The sequence below is a fragment of the Poecile atricapillus genome, chromosome 5 (genome assembly GCF_030490865.1).
Source record: "Poecile atricapillus isolate bPoeAtr1 chromosome 5, bPoeAtr1.hap1, whole genome shotgun sequence".
Lineage (NCBI taxonomy): Eukaryota > Metazoa > Chordata > Aves > Passeriformes > Paridae > Poecile > Poecile atricapillus.
Genome location: NC_081253.1, coordinates 26,720,247 through 26,742,057, shown reverse-complemented (window position 1 = coordinate 26,742,057; position 21,811 = coordinate 26,720,247). Strand labels below are relative to the sequence as shown.

General features: G+C 43.4%; 1 protein-coding gene across 1 annotated transcript in view; it reads left to right on the top strand.

The window, feature by feature from the left end:
* CDK15 (cyclin dependent kinase 15) overlaps positions 1-18,275 on the top strand; it is a 37,004-nt gene extending 18,729 nt beyond the window's left edge. The window contains 5 exon segments of the mRNA XM_058840513.1: positions 541-604; positions 7,640-7,688; positions 10,278-10,417; positions 15,708-15,845; positions 18,153-18,275. Coding sequence (XP_058696496.1) covers positions 541-604; positions 7,640-7,688; positions 10,278-10,417; positions 15,708-15,817 — 363 coding nt within the window. The 3' untranslated portion in view covers positions 15,818-15,845; positions 18,153-18,275.
* The last annotated feature ends 3,536 nt before the right edge of the window (positions 18,276-21,811 follow it).

Below are 21,811 nucleotides of genomic sequence, written 5' to 3'. Positions count from 1 at the left end.
TGAAGCTCTGTATCCTTCAGAGTGAGCCTCTGCACTGCTTTCTAGCTCCAGCTACTAGACCTGTCTGCCAGCTTTACTGTTTTACCACAGAAGGCAAGGGTTTCTCTCAGAGCTCACAGCCTGTGCTGCTGCTGAACATCGCAGCTGCTGCCAGTGCAAGCAGGCACAGTAAGTCCCCAGTGCAGCTCTGGTGTGGGAGGACACCTTCAGCTCTGAAAAGGGCTCACCTCTGTGACCCCTGGGCTGGCAAACAGGCAGCAGTGGCACCTGGCAGTGAGACTGCATATGCCTTCACTGATGTTCCCGTCAGCAGCAGCATTCAATCTCAGCAGGAGCCTTTCTGCTATATAATCAAGTGCTAAAATGTCAGTGTCTTTTATGCACAATGGTAGATCCAGCACCAGCCAGGGCAGTGTAATTCTGCATTGGTTTACAGGGAAGGCCAGTCACTCTCCACTGAGACTGATTCCTCCAACTCCACACCAAGGCAAAGAATGGGCAGAAAAAGGTCATTGTCCTTCTCACTCTCTTCTTTTGCAGGTATTGGGGGACCCAACTGAAGACACCTGGCCAGGACTTTCCAAGCTCCCCAATTATAACCCAGGTAGGATTTAACTCATGAGAAGGCCAGCTTTTTCTCTGAGCTACTAACCACTCCATTGTTGGGTCAGTAATTCTTATTATGGAAACTTATTCGGTGTTAGTAAATCCCTTGAGCTACTTAATGACAGTGGTGTTGCAGGACCTACAAGAACACTGGGATTGGCTTAGTTTACAAACAGAGGTACGTGTGTGGCAAAGTTGCCTCGCTGAGTGCTGGTGTATGTAAGTCTAATGGAAGATTGCATTGCTCAAAGTCTCAAAAATGTAGTCTCCACTCCTCAGTGGAGTGGAGCAAAGGACCAATGTCTCCTGGTTTAGACTGGAAAAGCTGACAGGCACCTGGAGACACAGTTTATCTGAACTTTCCTTGTTTTTATGGAGATTGGTTTGGGGACCTTTAAACCTCTGCTTTTAAAGGTCACTGTCCCTGATTTTGATGTGGGCAAGGTGAGAAATCTGTGTGATTTACAAAGCTGGATTCTTTTATTTCCACATGGGCTGGTAGAGAAGTCTGTGTCCTGAACTTCAAAGGGCCAGTTGTCTCTTATTTTGATGTGGGCAGGTTGAGAAATATGCTTTGAAAAGCTAGCTCAGTCACTCTCCCTCTCCCTCTCCCTCTCTCTCTCTCCCTTTCTCTCTTTCTCTTTTTGTTTAATGTTTTCTCCTGGGAAAATATATTCAAGTGTCAGTGAGGGGGAAATGATGAGCACTGATTCTCAGCCTCTCAGCAGGATCATTCTGTAAGAGAAATATAAAAGTGAAATATTAAAAACCCTAGAATGTGAAATTCACCCATCTACAATCTAGCCATTCTCTCTCTTATACCATAGGGAAGTGGTGGGGGGAGCCTGTCTATCTGGACTGGGAAAAAAAGAACAGGGGGGAGAGGAGGAGGGAGAAGCCTTGCTTTGAGCAGGAGGTTTACAGGTTTAGTAGAGCATAGTAACATCTTTTCAAAGAAGTGGGTGTTGCTCTGTGACCCAGTCCAAGATGCCCCTCCTTTGATTCTGGTGCATGAACACTAAACAGCCCCCATTTTCACATGGTAGCTGAGATGGGCTGAACAATAACCTGGTCTCACAGTCGAAAGGACTGGAATCTTTCACACAATTAGCTGAGACACATTAATCAAACCAGCGTGAAATGGGAATGTGTCGCTGTCCACAGCAAGTTTAATTTGGATACAAGCAAGCACAGAGCAGACAGCTGGAGGAAGCATTTTCTCCTCTAAGTTGTAGAAGGCCTGACTGGGTAGCCTACAAGTTGAGAAGAGTAGTCTGGGAGACTACAGAAATGCTCATGTGTGTGAGGAACTAATCACAAAGCATTTTTTTATGCCAGACATCTGTTAATACAAAGCCTCAAACATACAAACTCTGAGTGATGATGGTTAGGTATCCTGGTACTATGTAGAGGGACAACCTGAAAGTGCAAGCATTAAAGCTATGTTAGCAAAGAAACTTGCACAGACAACTGAGAATGTGAGTGCCTAGGGCTGCTCTGAGTAGTGATTCCCTCAGCTTTGTTTTTTCTGAGTAGCAGTGCTATTCCTCTTCTGCTGTGGAGGATGCCAGTGGCAGGGCTGGGAAGGAGAGGACAGCACCTGAACAGCAGGGCAATAGCCCCAGTGAAGTCGAGTCATCATAGAGAGTTTTCAAGTCTGACTTGTTTTCAGACTTGATAGAAAGTTTCCCTAACGGACTCCAGAGGGGCAGAATTGACCTGTGCTGTGCTGTGCTGTGCTACTGGGATGCTGGTGCCTTTTGTGGCTGGACCAGGCAGAAATGCAGGACTCAGAGGACACTGTTCTGTTGGAGCATCCCACAGAGCTAGCAAACACATGGAAGAAGGGGTACTATGTCAGTGTTTGGGGCAATAGCTGTGTTAGCTGGAGAGGCAATATCCCTCTCCCCTCTTGATAGCCTAAGGGGCTGTGAGCTGTTCCAGCCACATCCAAGAACCAAGCACTTGGCTCACACCTGGATTACACAAACCAGTCTGGACAGAAGAAGGCTAGTCTAAAGCTGGATTATTTGCCCTACTCATGAACTAAATCAATTCACTTCTTGATGGGACTGATGGTAAGAAGACAGATGAGTCTCTCTGTTTAAATGCCATTTATATGCTTCTGGGCACTTCCCCTCTCTTCCCTGAAGCACAAATGCTGTTTCCCCCCCAGGACATGCTCAGCCCAACCACAATCTGTGGAGTCTTCCTGAGAAAACCTTCTCTCCTGAGGTTATTCCCAGACCATTTGTGCAAATCTGGTTGCCTGGGTTGGTTCAGATAAGCAAACAAACTTTGGAGCTCTTCCCCAAATCTGATGGTTTGAATTCTTTTAGCTAGTCCTATTGATGTTCACACTGAGCACAGGCAGCAAACAAACAAACAGGTTCCTGCCCGCGGCAAGGAACGAACACGGGCAAAACAAAGCACTGAGGTGTGATCCTATTCTCATTGAAGTTGATGGCAAAACTCCCACTGGATTCAGCAGCATAGGCTCAGCCCCAGACTGAGATTGTTACTGGAAGGGTTCCTGGGCCAGGTGGGTTAGTAGGAATCTTTGAAATGAAAGCTGGAAACCTTTAGATGTTTTCCTGTCACTGCTGTGGGCTTGAGCACATCCTGCTGCAGTCTGAAAAGGATACAGCATGGGCTGTGGGGTCTGTGAGTCAGGCACACACAGGGCAGCTGGAGGAAAAGCAGCTCCTCTGCCTCCTCTGTGGGCAACTGGCAAGGGATGAAATGTGCAAAGGAGTTTTTTACTACCCGATGCCCCGGTGTCTTGCACAAAGAAGTTCAAGAACAGCCTCAAGCCCATTCCCTAGAGTTTACCAAAGTCTCAACCTGACTCCAGGTGAATGGGAAGGATGGGTGAGTAACCTGTTGGTGGCCAGCCCTACAGCTTGTGAGCTCACATTCTCTCTGTAGGAGAGACACTTGGGGTAGGGAATTATGTGCTCCAACCGCGAGGAGGTTGGAGAGCCATTCCCTGGAGAGCATGAAGGACTGGGAGAGCTCCTGCCCCACATCTCAGCACACTCTGACACAGCACACACTGTGTGTCTCCCTGGCTCCCCAGGCTTACCAGCCCTACCCACAGTGACAAGGCTTTGCCCTGTGTTTGTTCATTTGTTCTGTTCCCTCATTTTGCTTCCCCTGAAAGAGGCAGTTGTAGCTCTGTTAACACTATTTTTGAAAGCTCTCATGCTGTGTGAGCTCAAATCCTTGCATTAATCTACTGCTGTGTTCATTTCACTGCGCTGAAAAGCAGTGAGTTTAAATCCCCTCTAAACACCATTGGTGACACCAGAAGGCCAGTGTTTTGATCCAGCCCCATTAATGGTTACAAGTTTGAATCTAGACAGCAGGGGTCAAGGGCAGGAAAGGATTAGGAATCACAGCCCATGACATTAAGCTAGTGCTTTTGCCAAACTGGGAAAACTGGGAGCGCCCAATGCACCAAGTTAGTTTTTGTTTCCTTTTTCTGACATTTGGGTTCCAAAGAGTGGGAAGCAGTGCATGTTTATCCATAACATCATGAATGAGAGTGAGTTTTACTCCTTGATTTATTGCACAGGCTGAATGATGAACTCACCTATGCCAGGTAATATCACCTCAAAGAGCAGATGCAGGTTTCACACAAGGCCTTTTCAGATGCAGCAACGACTTTCAAATAAGGCCTGGTTTTTCAGGTATCTGCAGGCTTTGGTATGCTGAATGAGACTTAGAAGCTTTCCAGAGTCAATTTGTGCTCCCAGGTACGATTTTCAGTGTCTGTTGCGTTTCCAAAATGTCACCAGCAGATGGAGGCAAGAAGCAGCAGGCCCTGAAACACAAACTTCCGATGACATTTGTGAAAATGCAGATGATGTCTGCATTCCGAGTGCTTTTTTTTTTTTTGCTTTTTTTTTTTTTTTGTAATCTCACTTTTTATGCTGATATTTCATTTAACACATGGGCTAGTTGAAAACTGAATTCTAAAACGATACAATTTTTATTGTCATAATAAACTGCATGTGGCTTTGATCTCAAAGGCAAGAGCAGCACTGTAACTAATATGCAATGTATGCTAGCCAGGGTGTAGGGAAACTTCCCATCTGTGTGGCAATGGGCACAGCCTGCAGTTTCCAGCCTGCCACACAGACAGAGCTCTGCTCCTGTCCTGAAGCCACAGATTTCACTAATGAGAGAAATTTTCTCTGTGAGCCTGCAACCCCACTGCCTTCATTCAGCAGCACTTGGCATCCTCTTTCTGTCTCTTCATCAATTAGGAAAGTTTAACTTTTGTCCTCTGGCTTGCTTGCCTCATTATCAGTTCATTAGCCACTTCCACCTGGGTTTTCAAATAGGAAGGTATTTCCTCATTAGCACACTCTGCCTTGCATAAGGATAGAAAATAACAAACCTAAGTGCTATCTTTCAGATCAACTCATATTGTTAAAAAAGCCAATCAGCCCTACACAATCCCATCATTTTATGTCTAGATCATCATTGTGAGACGATTAAATCAGTAGTTCATCCACTTTTTGGAATTTTTTTCCCTAAATATTCTTTATCTCTTACCTTTATGGAGTAGCTGTTTACAGTGTTTTACAATTTTAGATTGGTCTTAATCTTACTGTAGGGAAAATATTTACTGCTCTGTTTTTACCCTGCTCAACACAATGGGGCCTCAGCATTCTCTAAGGATTTGTCTATATGGGGTCAGTCAGGAGATTAATCTGAACTGATTTAAAGTGCATTAGTTAACTGCATTAAATCCTTGAGCACAGACACACTGTTTTCCTACCATATCTTCCATTTATAATCAAAGCTCTGTATACTCAAAGTGGCAAATTTGGCAGTCCTCATTCAAGCTGAATTCTTCACTGAGAGATGTGTTTGGACAGGGACAGGAGTTGTTGGCTCACTGGCTTTTACACTATCCCTTGCAGATAATTATTAATCTCCAGGTTACATAAAAGATAAATTTAAGTCAAGAGGCTTGCTCAAGACAGCGAAAACTATAATTCCTCCCAATTCTCAGTAAGCAAGCTGATATTTCTATTTCTAATGTAAAGAAAATCCTATTTCCTTCTTTGGAATGTTAATCCTGAGAATGCGCTCCACAAAAACAAAGTGACATTTCACCAAGATATCATTGAAATGTTTTGCCCTGATGTTACCAACTGAACATGCATTTTTAAAATTCTGTGTTAAACTCATTAAAGATTATTAATGGTAAAAGATTTCAGTAAAGTACAGTACTTAAGTAATCTTGGCATTTTTACCAAATATTTAATGAAATTGATATATTGTTATAGAATGTTTTCATCTCACAAATCAAATTTTTCTGAAAGTTACAACATCTGAAAGTTTTTGGCCAGCTCTGTGAAGAGGCAAAAATTTCTACCTCAGAAGAATTTTTTGCCTTTCCAAACCATTTAAAAATGTTTTTTCATCTATTCTGTCTAGAACCTTTACATCTCTAGTCAATATGAGTGATTTATTTCTACATTTATATTACAGTCAAGGGGGCAGAAAGAAGGAAAGATGATCCAGTGAAAATGTTACTAGTGATCCAAGAGGAATGTTCTACCAATCTTGGTGACTTATTTGGGAAGGGAGTATTCAAGATGCTAATATATGGCTTCTGTATATTGGTGATATTCCAGTGCTCTGGCACATAAACAACCATGAATCCCATCCCAAGTTATATTCCCATTTACTGCTCTAGAAATTACCTTAGTACTTGGGTGTAGGAGAACAATTCAATTCTGAACTGTTACTTACCCTGTGATAGGTTTAACAACCTGCTTGCCTGGTTTAATAGTGCAAGATTGCTGCTGGAAAAGTCAAGGGCTGGAAGTTCGGTCATTTGCACTTTTTCAAGTTGTCTGTGCATCAAGTCAGACGCTGGGTCTGGCACTCTGGAAATGGCCTTGCAGGCAAAGGCAGAGGGGACTCCCACTTTGACTGCAGCAGGCAGCTCCCCTCCCCAATGAAGTGCCTGGTGCTTCCAGGCAGGGAGAGCAGATGCTCTTGGAGGGTGCAGCATTAACTCCAACTGAGCTCTGGGTCTGCTGGCAACAGACCAGTGGTGCTTGCCTCCTGGTGGTCTCACTGCTGTGGGGAATGCTTGTCCAGGCTGAGCTGGAAGAGAGGTCGACACCACCCTTCCTGTTCTCATTCCCATGATTAGAGTGCCACTGTTCATTCTCTGCTGTCAGAAACAGTGCTCAGGAAAATGTAGGGGGCTAGAAATTGCAGCCTTTCTGATGCAATAAAATCTCTCTGTTGATCAGTTCTGTGGGGAAATTTTCCAGGCTTAAGCCATTCATTAATATCTAAGCCTGAGAAAATTATGCTTTACAATAAAACATTTGAGGAATGCATTCTCTATATATACCACAATGTTTAGAAATATTTCCTTAAAAAATATCAACAAGAACACAGACTTCACAAAACTGCAAACTCTGCTAAGTTCCAGTCTGATAGAGATCACAATAATCAGTGGGAACAAAGCCTCTCTGAGCATGGTTAACTGGACAAACAACACTTAGTGAGAACTTTGGGCAAGAAGAGAATGGGATCAAAGTGCCTTGTCTCTGTCCCCAGTCTTACTTGCTGCATCCATGTAGAAAAGCCCCATGTACCCTTGGGGACAATATGTGAAGCTCAGCAGCCCCTTGGAAAGCCAAGACAATTGCTGGGGATTCAGGCCTGCAAACTTCTTTTTGCTTCCTTTGTGTGAAGGCTTTAGGGACTGGTACTGCTTTTATTGATGTCAAAGCTAAGACTCGCCTGTAACAGGAGGAGGTCCAAGGCCTATACTCACAGATATATGAAAGGAAAGGGTTACAGAACTGGAACAGCCTTATTAAGATCAATGCAGGCACTCAAGTCCTATAGGAATAATGTATATTTATGAATAATAAGACTATAGGTTCTATAGGGTCCTTTGAAATTCTGAGCACATTTTTTCGTAGGGCTGAAAGAATGGGTTTTGGCTTGATTTTCATTTAATCTTGTGATTGCATATTATACTTTCTAGAGCTGGTTGCTTCCAGGAGACCTCAGAGACTCCAAGTCATCTGTGACAGGTAAGCTACCTATAACAGCAATGTCAAAATCGCCTCTGGGTTTATTTGTTTCTTTATGCAATCATTTAACTTGAAATGAGCTCTTTTGGCAAGCTCAGGAAGAGCAGGGTGGCTCTGTAGTAACAAGCAGATCTAACATCAGTTAAGCAACTGATTTTGAGAGATCGCAGCAAAGGTAGACACATAGTGGGTTTATTATTCTCAGAGGAGTAGTGATTATTCCGAGATAAGCAGTGATTCAGTGACTTTGTGTGCAGCTTTTTGTGGGGCACAGTTCGATTGAGAAGGTTGTGCTTTCTCAGGCTCTTTTGCCCAGACTGAGGACAGATTTCACACTGTCCCAATTTTCATTTTTTGAAAACAGACTGTAGGAATGTTGCGCAACAGCGGTAAGGAAGACATGCTAGGACAGCATTTTCATGAGACAATGAAATAATATTGTGATTAGTTAAGAGGGGGAAAATCACATTCTTAGTGCCCAAAGCTATGAGATGAAGGCCATGGTTACACATGCAGCTTGACCAGACACACCAGCACTGCTGAATCACTCCCTAGTGTGCTGAGGGAAGGGAGTTTTTTCAGGCACACACACACATATATACAGAATGTATGTATGTATCACTGAAAGAAATTTACAGTCAGACAAAGTGTCGTAACCTAGCTGAGGGAGTCATTCCAGTCAAATCCCCCTAAACTGATTTTAATGCATGCAGCAGGTTTTATAGCTATGTAGGAAAAGACAAGACAGGATTTGTCCTCAAAATTATATACATGAAAATGTCAATAATCAAATATCCTTTGAGGACATAACCACATCTTTCATTGATGTTTGTTATCTGTTCAGCTGATTACTTGGGGTCCAGCCCTGCTAGGAGGGAAATGTGCTGCCCTTCAGTGCAGGATTTCCCAGATGCTGTTCTAAATGGCTGAACAAACATGCTAAAGTATTCAGCAAAGCACAGGTTACTGAAACGCCAGCCATTGTCATGCAATTGTCAGCTTGAGAAACACAGAAAGCTCAATATGTCCCAAACCCTTATAATGCAGGTCCTGGAACAGAACCAATCCTCTCTCAGCCTGAACAAAGAAATAAGTGTATTCCTTGCAACCATGTTATATTGCACTTCTGCTTTTTGTCCATAATCCTTTGACAGACCCTATTACAGGCCATACCAAGGGGCTGGCACCAGCGTGGCAGAGCTCTGGACTGGATGTGAGTCAGCTCCAGCTCTGCCTTAGAGTCCTGGTGCTGCCATGACCATTGGAATGCTCAGCTTGGGAGAAGGAAAGAGCTGCTTCATTCAGATTGCTCAGCCATGACTCTCCATGGACAATTAAGAAATCAAAGGGGAGCTCTCCACAGAGCTTGGCCACCACCAAGAAGCCTAAGCCATGGTGGGAAGCACTGAACTGTGTTGCTGCCCAGAGTGGGAGCCTGCAGCAGCAGGACTGAGGGGGCAGAAGGTCTCCAGTAAGACCCTGCCATGGGAGGGGCAGCCTGTCATGCAGCTCTAGCAAGAGGCATCAGACTGGGTGCTTTGGCTCCCTGATCCATCCCTGGCCCCTAGGGAAGCAGGGACTTGAACTGTTTTGTTGGAGGTGAAAATTCAGCAATTATCTACCACAGTGAGGCCATATACCTTCTACAAATTTGTTTCTCAGGGTCTCTTTCTCCCCTTTTGTCTTGGTGTTTTTTCCTTTTCTTTTATATGTTACATTTTACCTCCTCAAAACAAAAACATCAGCGTGTCAAATGTCCTGTATAGGGAGGGGGAGTGCAGGGGCAGGGGGATCCCAGCCCCTGATGTCACTTGGAGGGGAAGCACCACTGGGGGCCAAGGGAGGAAGCACAACAGGCCATACTCTGAAGCTGAAATGTGATCAGAACAAACAAACAAAGTAAAAGCTGTAAAACTAAATTACTATTTTTGTTTGTTTCCTTGTTGGTTTGTTTTCGCTCTTCCACTTCCTTGTCCCCAGCTGTGTGCTTCTCTAGAGAGCAGCCACTTGGCATTGGTATTAGCTGGGCATGGAGCATATGTGTATTACATTTATTTTAAACACTCACCCCGAGAAACAGATCCTTCTCTGTGAACCCCCAACACATTTTACAACCAGCTGCACTACTGGTACTGGGGTAGGAGAAGAGGAAATTATATTTTCTTTAGGTTTATTAGGTTTGACCTCTAGTCTTAATGGGCCAGTCATGTTATTTTCTACATTTGGATTGTCACTGTAAACTGGTACCACCAAACTCTGATATTACAGTTACAACACGTAAAATATAGTCTGCTCAGCATTATTTCCCCTTTCACTTATAATCTTCTTTTTAAAAAATAGAAATTTGTTTTCAAAATTTCTCTGTAAATATGAGTTTGAGCTGAAATCCTGGATGCATATACCCCAACGTAGTCAAACTCAGATGGAAAAGCAAGTGTCTGGAAAAGCTATAAAGCTGGAATGGGTTTATCCAGCTCCCCTGTGTCCCTCCACTATCTTTGCCTCAAGCTGAGAGGGGCTGGGTCATGTTCTGGTTCCAGTTTTCTGGCTCGTCCTCATCTCCTGTGCTGTTTTTTCTTGTTTTCCTAGGATAAGCAGGGTGCCAGCAGCAGAGAATTTGGCCTCCAGGATGCTCACAGCCTTCCCTCGAGGCCGAATCTCTGCACAAGATGCACTTCTTCATGGCTTCTTCAGCCCACTGCCTCAACAGCTCTACCAAGTTCCTGCTGGTAAGTTAACTCTCAATTTCATCTCACCAAGAAAGAGCTGCTTCATGTGCTATTTACTGGAAGTTTCCTCACTATTTTGAAAATTTCTGCCATTCATCTGGATGTCTCTCTTTTCTGCCTGCACTCCCTCCCCACTCCTATATGCTGCAAGATTTACATCCCGTGGCAAATTTGAGAACTTGCTTTTCTGTTTTCCTCTACTTGCCCCCTGTGTTAATACTAGAAGGGGACCTTGATGGGCTGCTGCCATGGTCCACCTGCAAAGCAGAGGTGTACATGCTTTGACAGGTCGTCTCCCCCCATTCTGTAACCCAAAGGGCCTGAACGTTTCCCCAGCTCACACTGTGTGTTCAGTGTAACTCACCTGCTGGTCCCTCCTGATGTCCTGAATTCCCATCTGCTCAGCATGGTGTGCTAGCCCCAGTTCCCTTGGACTGCTCCTCCTGCTCCCTTTTGATGTTGAGACAGCTGTTCCTTGTACCCTGTCACACCAGTTCTCCTTCAGTTTTACCTGCTTTATTTCCTTTTTCCCTCGCTCCCTTCTATTAAGCACACACAGTTCTGCCTCTTCTGGCCTCAGCTGAGAATAAATACAGGGTGTCTCAAGCTGCAGTTCTGCTCCTCTCTAGGAAAAGCTCCCTTCTATTGGGCTTCAGGCCAAAGGGACCTTGCACTCCCTGTTGCCTCCTGGGCACCCTGTACACTAGTTTGTTTGGTGGTAGTTTTTAAGATAGGGGCAACTGAGAAAAAGCCTTCATGGCTCATGTGTTGTCCAACTATTGGAAATCCAAATTTCTGGCTCCTGTGACACATCCCAAGTGGAGGAGCAGCCAGCCAGCATCTCTCCCAATCCCCCAAACTGCTGCCCTTCAGAAGGTGCTCTGTGTGTGTATGTGCTTGAGTGAGAGACATCTGCATTCCTTTTCTGTTCACCCAGCCACAGAGCACAAATCTACTTTGACACTTTTAGAAAAATGAAAAGATGGAATCTCGCAGGAGCCTGCCTGTGCCGGGGGGGGAGGAGGGGAGCACGCACAGCAGGAGGGAAGTTGACTTTTCTTTATACATATAGGGTTTTTTCCATGCAGAGTTTAAATTATGCCTGATAAAAGGAGTTTCGTGGATGTTTCAGTTCTTTCAAACCCTCCTGGCTTCCTCCCAATTAAATGAGGTTTGTCAAAGCCACAGGGCTCTGCTGCTGCCAGAGAGGCGGACAAGCACTTCCCGCAGTGACATCTCCAATCCCCAAGGGAGAAGATGAAAGTGTCAGTGCTGAGAGAGAGAGAGAGAGAGTGGAAAAAAAACAGGTACAGAGACAGACAGTGTGAGAGAAAGGGAGAGAGTGAAGAGAAATAGAAGGAATGAGAAAACAGATTGGCATAACATGTCAATCTCTCCCATATGCTGCCAGTGAGGGGACAGATTCATTTCACCTGGGTTTAGGCACCATCCCATATTTATTATCCCCCATATTGCAGCAAGAAGTACCTTGTGGACAGGAAACTGCATGGCATTATCATAGCAACCAATGTGTTGAGAACAGAATCAAAGTGCAGAGGGCTGAAACAAGTACAGTACGATCGTGCAAGACCATATTCATGAGTGACTCATTAAGCCTGTAACATTTAGGCAATTCTGAATAATTCCCCATGTAGCCATTCCTATAGCCATAATTGTTTAAGACATTTGCTCTCTTGTGTCACTTTGGCATAACACTGTTTTGGAATTTAACTGTAGCATTTTAAAATTCTTGTTGCTATGATAACGGTGCAGATTTTAAATATATTCTGTTCGCACTTTGTTCTAGAGGATGCTGGCTATTAGTTGCCATCCTCTGAAGGCAAAAGTTAAAGCAGAAGGGCAAAGAATGATCTGGAGATGAAAGGTGAAAGAAGAGGGGGTTGATCCCAAGGTATGTGAGACAGTAAGAAGGAAACAACATTTGAAAAAAGAAAAGGTTCTCATAAGAATTTATTCTCTGTTTTTATGAAATAATTGTATCCATAACCATTCTTTTTATAAGTTGTTATGACAAGCAGGAAGCTTGAAAAACAGAGGATGTTTTTCAAAGGTCAGTTCCTGGGAAAAAATAATTGGAGAAATCACTATTTCGAAGTTAAATACCCCTCCAAATAGCATGATTCTGATTACTAGGGGGAATGCTAATAGTTAGAGGCTGGCTGCTGCCCCTGGGATGGGAGAGAGGGAGCTCAGGGCTCTTTACTTCCTAATGGCCAGCTCCTAGAGAGTGGAACAGCTGACTGTTGCTGTGCTCATCTGAGCACAAAGTGCTGGAAAAAAAAGAGTAGCCCATGCTCTAAGGGAGGAAGGTGGTTCTCTGTCCTCTGAGTGGGGCTGGCCCACAGCTGCTCACTCCTGTGCCTCTAGCTCTAGGAGGGGATTACTGAGGCCTGGGTTCAAACCTTGTTGATTATCTTGGTTGTCTTAATCCTACATGTGCCACCAGCACCTCTGGATATAAAAACAGAGAGAGGTGCAGGAGCTTATTCAGCTTCTCTTCAGTGTGGCTGGTAGCCTAAGGGGTGGCAGTGATGACCTTTTGTAAAACCGGAGCATTTGCTGTCCTTTTTCTGGCTGAAGTCAATCCTGAGACAATTGTCTCTGTGCAGTGCAGCCCTGCACTGCAGCAGCTCTGATAAAACTTCAGTCTAACCCTTTGCCACCTGCTAAAGCAGAATGTTTTCTGTTCAATTAATCCCTCCTGGAAGAAAGATGAGATCCTTGAATCAAGAAAGCATGAGCTCTGCTCTCAACTCAGTGTCACTCCTGAAGTGCAAAGGGTCTTCTGAGGAAGTATCTCACTCTGTTGTCAGACAGGTCAGACACACTAACAATTGCAGCTTATTATTCTTAGTTGTAGATTTGGTTTATTTTCCCTCTCTTTTGCCCTCTGATGCTTTAGAGCAGGGAAGGTAAGCAGTGGGATTTGGGGTTACCAACAGAGCACTCCCAAGAAAACACACTGCAAGAAGAGCTCTATCCAAAACACACAGGCACAGGAGCCAGGGAGGCCTGAGCTGCCAGCTCAGATCCTTTCCCCACTGGACCAATGTCCAGTCTCAGTAGAGATGTTCAAACCTGGCCATACCCTCAGCACAGCAGTTAGCAGTTCCAGTATGTGCTCCATGAGGAGGATTGTGTGTTGCATGGATGGGATCCTGGCTTTGACTAGGACATGCTTGCTCTTTTTGGGTACAACTGGTCTCTAATTACCTCCCCCAGCAACACAAAACCAGTGCACCAGGTGATGAAGACACTATACAATTTCTCCTGAAACAGCCCAATATTCAGCCTTTCAGAGACAAGGAGGAGGGAGGCTTGATGTTGACAGTCATTTTAATGTCTGTTGCATCTAAGCTAAGACTAAACAAGTAAGCAAGTGTGGGCAGTGAGGAGGTTAAGGCTGCAAGCCTTAAAAATCTCATTGCTGTTGGGATTAGCCAGCACTGGTGAATGTTATCACAGGGGACATAGAAAGAAGAGCTGGCTTTCATGACCCCTTGTTTGGCTTGGCTGGTTTCCCTAGGTTCTCCTACATATCTAAAAGCTTTATACAGTCACTTGTGGTTTTTTTTTTTGTTTGGTTTTTTTTACCACTCTGCTTTGTGACCTTTGTACACAGCAAATAGATATCCTTCACTGCTAGTCAGATACAGACACCTAGAAAGTTCCTACCGTTCAGGTGTATGAATCTGGTTTATAATGTGTCTTAATACAGGAATAAGCCAAAACTCGTGATGAGCAGGAGCTGCCCCTCCTAAGCCAGAAGCATTCTTATCTGTGAGGTGATAAAACAAATCTTCACTCAACTCTGGAAAACCATCCCTCACTTCACCTGGTGTGATCCGCACAGTGGTGGAAGATCTTGCCTTCATACTGGCATTAAAGTTTTGGATTCTGTCATTAAGATACTACCCTAGGAAAGAGCTGTTGCAACATCACAGCAGATGCTTGCCAAGTGCACAGGACTCTCTGGACATGTTGCCCTGTTTAAGCTCTTCCTCGCATGCTGTCCTGGAGCAGGCATTGTGCTGGGCACTGTTTAGGGGCACAGGGCAAAGGGGAAGATGGGAAAAGAGGGAAAATTTCCTTTGCTCACTCCCCAGCTCCTGCTCTTGCAAAAGCAACTGGCGCAAAGTTTGGCCCACATGACTTGTGGAAACAAAGTCCTACAGACATGGATCAAATGCTCTGACTCCCATTGATCTCAGGCCAGAGAATCTCTATAAAGGTCTTATTGTTCAGGGAGACAAACCACTCTTGGGGGGAGTGCTGTTAATACCATTCGTGGAGGCAGACACTATTGCATCAGAGGTTAGCAGATGTTTTTCTGTAGTTTGTCTAATTGCAAGTTATAGCTGAGGTTTCTTCCATTTTCCCTTTTACACTCTTAAATGCAAATCTGAAAAGATTTAGTTGTCTTGTTTGCTGTGAAAGACATCCAGACTGGAAGTCTCACATAATCGTTTCTCATCCTCAGGCACCGTTCTGACTTCACCCAGTTATCAGCAGAAAAGAGTAAATGGGGAGGTAGTGATCAGGTTTGTGCTTTTCTAAGGCACAAAAGTTAAAGATAAGTTTGAGATTGTGACAGCAAGCAACCATGAGCATAGGAACTCAATTAGCCTGAAAGACAACTATCTCATTATCTTTCTGAAAATGATATAAATACATAAGAATATAAAAATTTAAAATAAACTCTCTATTGACTGTCTAGATGACTGAATTTCACTGCTCAATTTCTTTAAACACCCACTTTAGTATTTATTTATTCTAAGCGTGAAGCAGCTACGATAATTAGACTGTCAGATTTGGTAAGTTAATGAGGAGTCACTGGAGTGGAAGGTTTTGCATTTGTGAGATTGCTGAAGGAGAGAAGCCCCGTGCCTTCGCTCTATCTCTTTTTTCTTTTTCTTTTTTTCCCCTCTGCTGGGTGGGAAGGAGAGAGCTTGGCAGTGCACAGATCCATTTGAATCCTTTTGATTAGCAGGTTGCATTCCTACCACTGTTCTACCAAATAGTATTTTGCTGGTTGCTCCAATAAAAAGAAGAAGAAAAAAGAAAAGAAACTGCAGATGAGATTTCTAGAGAAGAGTGTCTAGATTAAAGAAATAATTTTCCAAAAACAATCAGAAAAATGCAGCTGTGAGAAAAAGGATCCTGAATTAGTTTATATTGTGGCTAATGTCACAGGAGAGCATTAAGAAAGCAGCACAATGAAGGAAAAAGACCCTTTTGGAGCTTTCTCTTTAACCTGATTTTTCTGCAGGACAGTCAGTGCTCACAGTTCCAGGGGTGAGACTGCAACCTGAAATCTGTGACCTGTTTGCTTCTTACCGAAAAGGCCATGTCCCAGGAGGTTCGAGCAAGTTTTGGTAGAAATAATGGATGATTGAATAATTCTTGGGTAAGCATGTAGTTGCCATTGTCAAAGCTGCTGCCATCACCCTTAGCACATTAATTTCTTCATGTACTGAAGGTGGAAAATAGGTCTGATACTCAGGGCTGGATGATCACATTCCAGGGTGAGAACAAAGTGGGAAATCTGACATTCAGAGAGAAGAGATCAGCAAGCCAATGGCCCTCAATGAGCAATGTTCAGTGGTATCATGGGAGGTTTGGATTTGTTTTGTCATATTGCCAAGTATCAGACCAGTACCCTTTCCTCCAATGCCTACCCAGTCAAAGTATTGCTTCATTTCCCCATTGCTTAAACTGACCAAATTGCTTTCTTCTCCTTTGTCCTTTCCTACCGAGTTCACATTTCATAGCTTACTTGTTTTGATTTCACACACATTGGAACCCGAGCAGAGCTAGGCAAAATCTCCATATCTTGTAAAATCCTTTGTTTTAATTAATCACTATTTTAATGTCATGCTTCAAAATGATGCTTCAGCATCAGTACTGTTCATCTTTTTGTTACAGAGGACCAAAAGATCACTTAAAATCATTGTTATTGAAAGAAATTACCAGAAAATATCCTTTTATTATATCCTGTCTCTTTGTTTACTTTGTGCATTTGTTAGCAGCATGTGTCCTGTCAGTGTCACTGCTGAGTCTGTGCTTGCAGGGCAGACCTGGAAACTGATTTTGAGGCCAAATTAGTTTGACTGTCTTATTGTCTGCCAAGCTAAGAGGCAACCTTAGGTAACAGGACACACCTCAGCTACCCATCTGTGCTTTCAAATACTTGTACCTGCTATGGGATCAGGTCCCAGCACTCAGTGCCTGGTCTCGCAGCCTCTCTACCCCTTCTGCCCTCATCACGTAGACAACAGCAGGCAGAGAGGCCAGCCTGGAATACTTTTAAGAAAGACCTGACATTGCCAGTGCTGTGACCAGATTGGGTTTTGGAAGCAGCCTGAATGCCCTCCCTGCTCACCTGCTCAGCTGAGTGCAGACAGGATGGCTGTTCCCTCTCTGTGATCAGAGAGGAACTAATCCTGCCAGAAAAGCTGGCTGTCAGTTCCACTAAGGCTTCTGGGAACAACTCACTCGAGGAGGGTACCCATGCATCAGTGTTCAATGAACTTGGATTTGGCCCATTTTAAATGATTTAGAGAGCATTTCATAAATATATCATTTAAAATTGTGAAAACTTTCAACTAGTAGGAGAAACTCTTAGACATTTTTTTTATATATTAACCTCACCTCAAAATTATTGTGTCCCGTTTTTTCAGCTGCTTACAAAACATACTAAACAAGCTTTAAGTTTTCTTCTGGTCATTGCAGAAAAACATTCTGTATGTGATGGTGTTCATATTATTAATTATCTTTTTAAAAAAGGCATCTGGATTCAGACATGCAAGCAAGGTTATAAATGAAACTGTAATTTTTTTGTCATTTTAATAGGCTACCAATGGAAAGCAGGGGGTTCTGTATGCTTTTTCAAATCTAATGAGAGGTAGATAGGCATCTAAAGCACAACAGCCTCACGCTGGCACATGAGAGAATGGAATTTCCTGGGAACATAATGAAACCTTCCTTCATTTGCCAACCTGAGTTAAGTTACAAAAATAGACAAAACCAAGAAACTAAACATACCAGGCTCCATCTTGAATCCATGGGCCCTGAGCAACACAGCAAGGGACAAAACATCATCACAGACTCCTCCTTGTTTTCCTTCTGGTTTCAGGAAGAGATGAGATACTGTCAGTAGTCTATCCCAGGGTGATATATACTTCATGCCAACACTCCACCCATTTTCTACCCTATTCCACCCACCACTTTCCCTCTACCTGCTGAGGAGGAACATATGGGTCATTGGAATCTGCTACTGTTCTCATTCTGCCTCTCAAAATAAATACTCAGATAACTAATGCTGTGCCTACTACATGTATGTGATACTGTACCAGCTAAGGGTAGTTGAATCTACAGGAGGAGAAGAGCCTGTTTTAAACCAGCTTTTAACAAGCAGAGTGACTGAAGGCATTAGCCCTGCAGAATATTTGTAATTGGGATTTATTTTTCTTTTTGATTCAGGACTTAGGCCATGGATTTTTACCCTAATAGAAATCCTCTGCAATAGAGGCAGATTGTACCCTCTCTTACACCAAGGACCTTTGAAATAACTCCTTATGTTGACAAAATGAAGAAAAATCTTTGAGATTATAAACCAAGAGCACAGTTTGAGGGGTGGGGTGTGTGTTTTTAAAAGTCACCTTTCAGCAGAAGAGATTGAAATTGTGCAGATGTCCTGCCTTTTGTTTTTCAGAAAGCAATGTCAGAAGGATTGACTTGGCAACGAAGATGTAACAGCACAGTCTGGACACTGGACTTGCAGAATATACTCAGCCATGTGTCACTTAATAGAGAGTCCCTGGACCAGAAGATCGATGTACAAACAGGACAGATGGGGAGTGACAATTGAAAGAATGTAGAGGCTCATCCAAGGCTTACAGAGACCTGTCATTCCTGGGGTATGCCTACAATCTCCTTCAACAAAAGAGCTCCTGAGGGAAGGAGGGGATTAATCAAAAGTTGAGTGAAGTCTCCAGGGAAGATGGTTTCTTGGATAGAGTTGTCAACAAAAGGAATTGTTTAAGACTATTTGTTATAATTTCCTAGAGGGAGCTTCTGCCATTACTAACAGGATTACCAGCATACTGGTTCCACACCAGCAGAGCATTAGACATGTGAATTGCAGACTGGTTGCTTAGAGCTGAATTCAGGGGTCTTATACAGCATCCCAAACGTGTGCAGGTGTTGATGAGCAGAGGGGAGATGGCAGAGAATTAAGATACAGCCAAATGCAGTCCATTTTTGGTACAACTGTTGCAGAGAGTCCTGGTTTATTCATGACTTTCCAGTGTTTTAATCTCCTTGATCTCAAGGCGGCTGACATACTATGAGAAGGAAAGTTAATCTGAGGTGAGTGCTGATGGGGATACATGGGGAAATCAGAGACCTCTTTCCCAAGTGCAGTTACTGTGAAATTTCTCATAGAATTCTTCCTCGAAGGATTGGGAAAGCAAGTCATTTACTGTGTTCAAGTACTAGTCTGATTGGTTTCAGTTATCTTGGATACTTTTTCTTGGCTCTGCGACATAGAAGCCAGTAGCCTTGGTGTAACCCTACAGCACATCTGGGAAGAAAAGACAAAGATAAATCACTGAGGTGCAGACATACAAGCCTTCTTGAATATTTTTATTTATCTGAGTAGTGTCACTGGCATGACTGGGAGAACTTCTCTGAGCAAGAATTATGCAGAGCATTGAGGCACTGGGACAAAACCAGTCCAGAAGCTATGGGTAGCAGCCATAGAAACAACTGAAGGATGAGCTTTTAGTGTGAGAGCTGCATCTCCAGCCTCACTCCAGTCCATCGCTTACCAAACACACACTGCAGATCTGGGCAGGAAGCAGCACAACTGTTTATGTTCCCCTTTGCCCTTGCTACAGACATAATTTCAGGAATGCATAGATTAGCTACATTAAAGGGGACATAGACTATCTGTAGGCACTGCTCAGTTGAGAGGACAAGATTTTCCTTAGGTTATGTTCCTTAAAATTCTCTGCCTTCATGAAAAGGCAAGCTATGTCCCAGAAGTCTTTCTGCCTCTAGATTGTGTGGACTTGGATCTCCCAAAGCCACTCTCATTGACCTGACCTCCCTTTGCAATACTGAACAGAGCAGCTGTACATGATGCCCAAGTTGGGATAGGGGTTGTTTTGCATTCCTTCTGCATTCTTGGAGATGTCTGGACTTAGAGAAGTGAAGAAGGAGGATCTCCAGGGCCTGCAGTGGGATGGCTGTGGCTGAATGTTTGCTCATAATTGAGAGCAACTAAATGCTCAAGATACATTAAATGAAAGGATTTGTTATGCATGGGCAGTGAGGGATCTAATGATGAGAACTGAGTCACTTTTCCTCATGGTCTATCCAGAGCATCAATTGTAAATTTCTTCTGCCCTGGAGCAGTGGGACAGAATGGCTTTGCTGTTTTACATAGCTACCACCCTATAATGGCCATTGCTAAATTTAGCCACATGCTAAATTGCCAAAGAGTCAAATGGTACCTTTAAATTCTGTATCTAGAGGGGTAGAAAGCCAGGAAGACCCTGGATATGCTGCAATCCAGCAGTCTTCTGTTCATTAACTCGACGTTGTAGGCCCAATGCCTAAAACATGCCAGATCAAAGAGAAACTAACTCCAAACCACTCCTCTCCTCAGCTAATGGGATGGGAATACTATTTACATCAGGAGTACTGGTCTCAGTAGATTTTTCCATCCCCTGGCCTGCACAATCTCCGGGGCAACATCTTTTGAGGAAAATGGATGTAGTGTTGTAATGAGTCAGAAAGAATAGGTAACAAGAAACATGTCTGAATACATGTACCAAGTTAATGCCACCCAAAAAGGCAGTTCTGCTTCCCCCATTTCCCTCCCTGCTTCAAGCTTTACAGTCTTTCTCTTTTTATTTCTGGCACCCTTCTAATCCTTGAAGAACTGATTTAATTCACTATGAAACACAGATGGAAGACTATGAACTCTTTTGTGAGTTTTTCATTGTCGTAGTTAGCTGAATCAGATTATGGAGGGAGAAAAGTACCAGACTTCATTCATGGATGAGTGTGAGGAGGAGGTGGAAAAATCCATGAAGTTCATATTCTCTTATCTCCAGCCTGCTCACATCTAGTTCCTGTGGGGTGATCATCCTCTGTCACATTTGAATGTCTGATGTTGTTTTGAGATAATAACTGAATGGGTTGTAGCAAGTAAGTGCTCAGTACTGCTGTAATTTATGTGGGCCCATCATAAAACCCAAATATTTGCTGTCAAACACCTCACAAAAAGTCCCAGACGTTGGCAGAGAGGTGCAGGACTGATTTTTTTTTTTTTTTTCCCCAGAAAATACTTTCTTTTGGCAGGGGCAGGATGCTTTGGTAAAGCAGGTGAGAGTTTATAAAGTACATGTAAATGGAGATCATTGTGCTTATGGGTCATCAAACTGTTTCTTCTGACCACCTAATAAAAAACCAAAAACAAATCTGAGGTTTTTGAGAAATCCTTTAACATCCTCCTTTATGTGAAGAGAATTTAACATCAGACTTAAATATTTGCTTTAAAAACATCTGGAAGTAAATGAAATAACTCCTTTCCCAGGCCAGGATTCTGTTTTGTTTCAGCCTCGAGCAAGTTTGTTGGCCAAATTATATATGCCCAAGAAAAGATCCAAGGGCTTTAAAACTAGCAAACCCCTGTCTGTAATGGTGCAAGTGGGCAATGCTCTTTAAAGCATCTGTGGGGGAGGGAAATGCCAGGAAAATCCCTCTCACAAGCCAGAACTGCATTTGGGGAGCCCAGATGAAAGCTCTGATGCGGGTCATGTGACAGGTGTCACTTCAGTAATGATATTGGGGCAGAGATAAAAGTCCTCGCCGGCTGGTCATGTGACATCTCTTCATTACTGGCACAGCAGGTGGTCGGAGAGACTCAATGCCTTTATTTTTTATTATTTTTTAATTTTTTTTTTATTCTGTGATAATGAGAAAATGTTTAAACTTCCATCCCTGTGTTTAAACACTTCTTCATGCTGACAGCAGCAGGAGATCCCTTGATCAGCTGTCAGATGGGAAAGTGCAATTTTTCTGGAAAGTAAACAGCATGTTTGCCAGTTGGAAATCATTTTCTGTTTGTTGGGACTGCTAGTCGTGGTGTGATGGAGCCATGTCACAGCATCTGACAACTCGGGAGTGGGGAATAAAAACAGGCTGAGAAACGGGGCTTAGACTTTGCCTCTGATAACAGCAGCTTGAGATTTTTGACACTTCGTTATTGTTATTTTGTGGAAAAAAACACAACTTACCGGTTGCTATGAAACTTTTAAAGCAGCAGCTCAGTGCCAGTGTGAATGTGTGGGACCTCCTAAA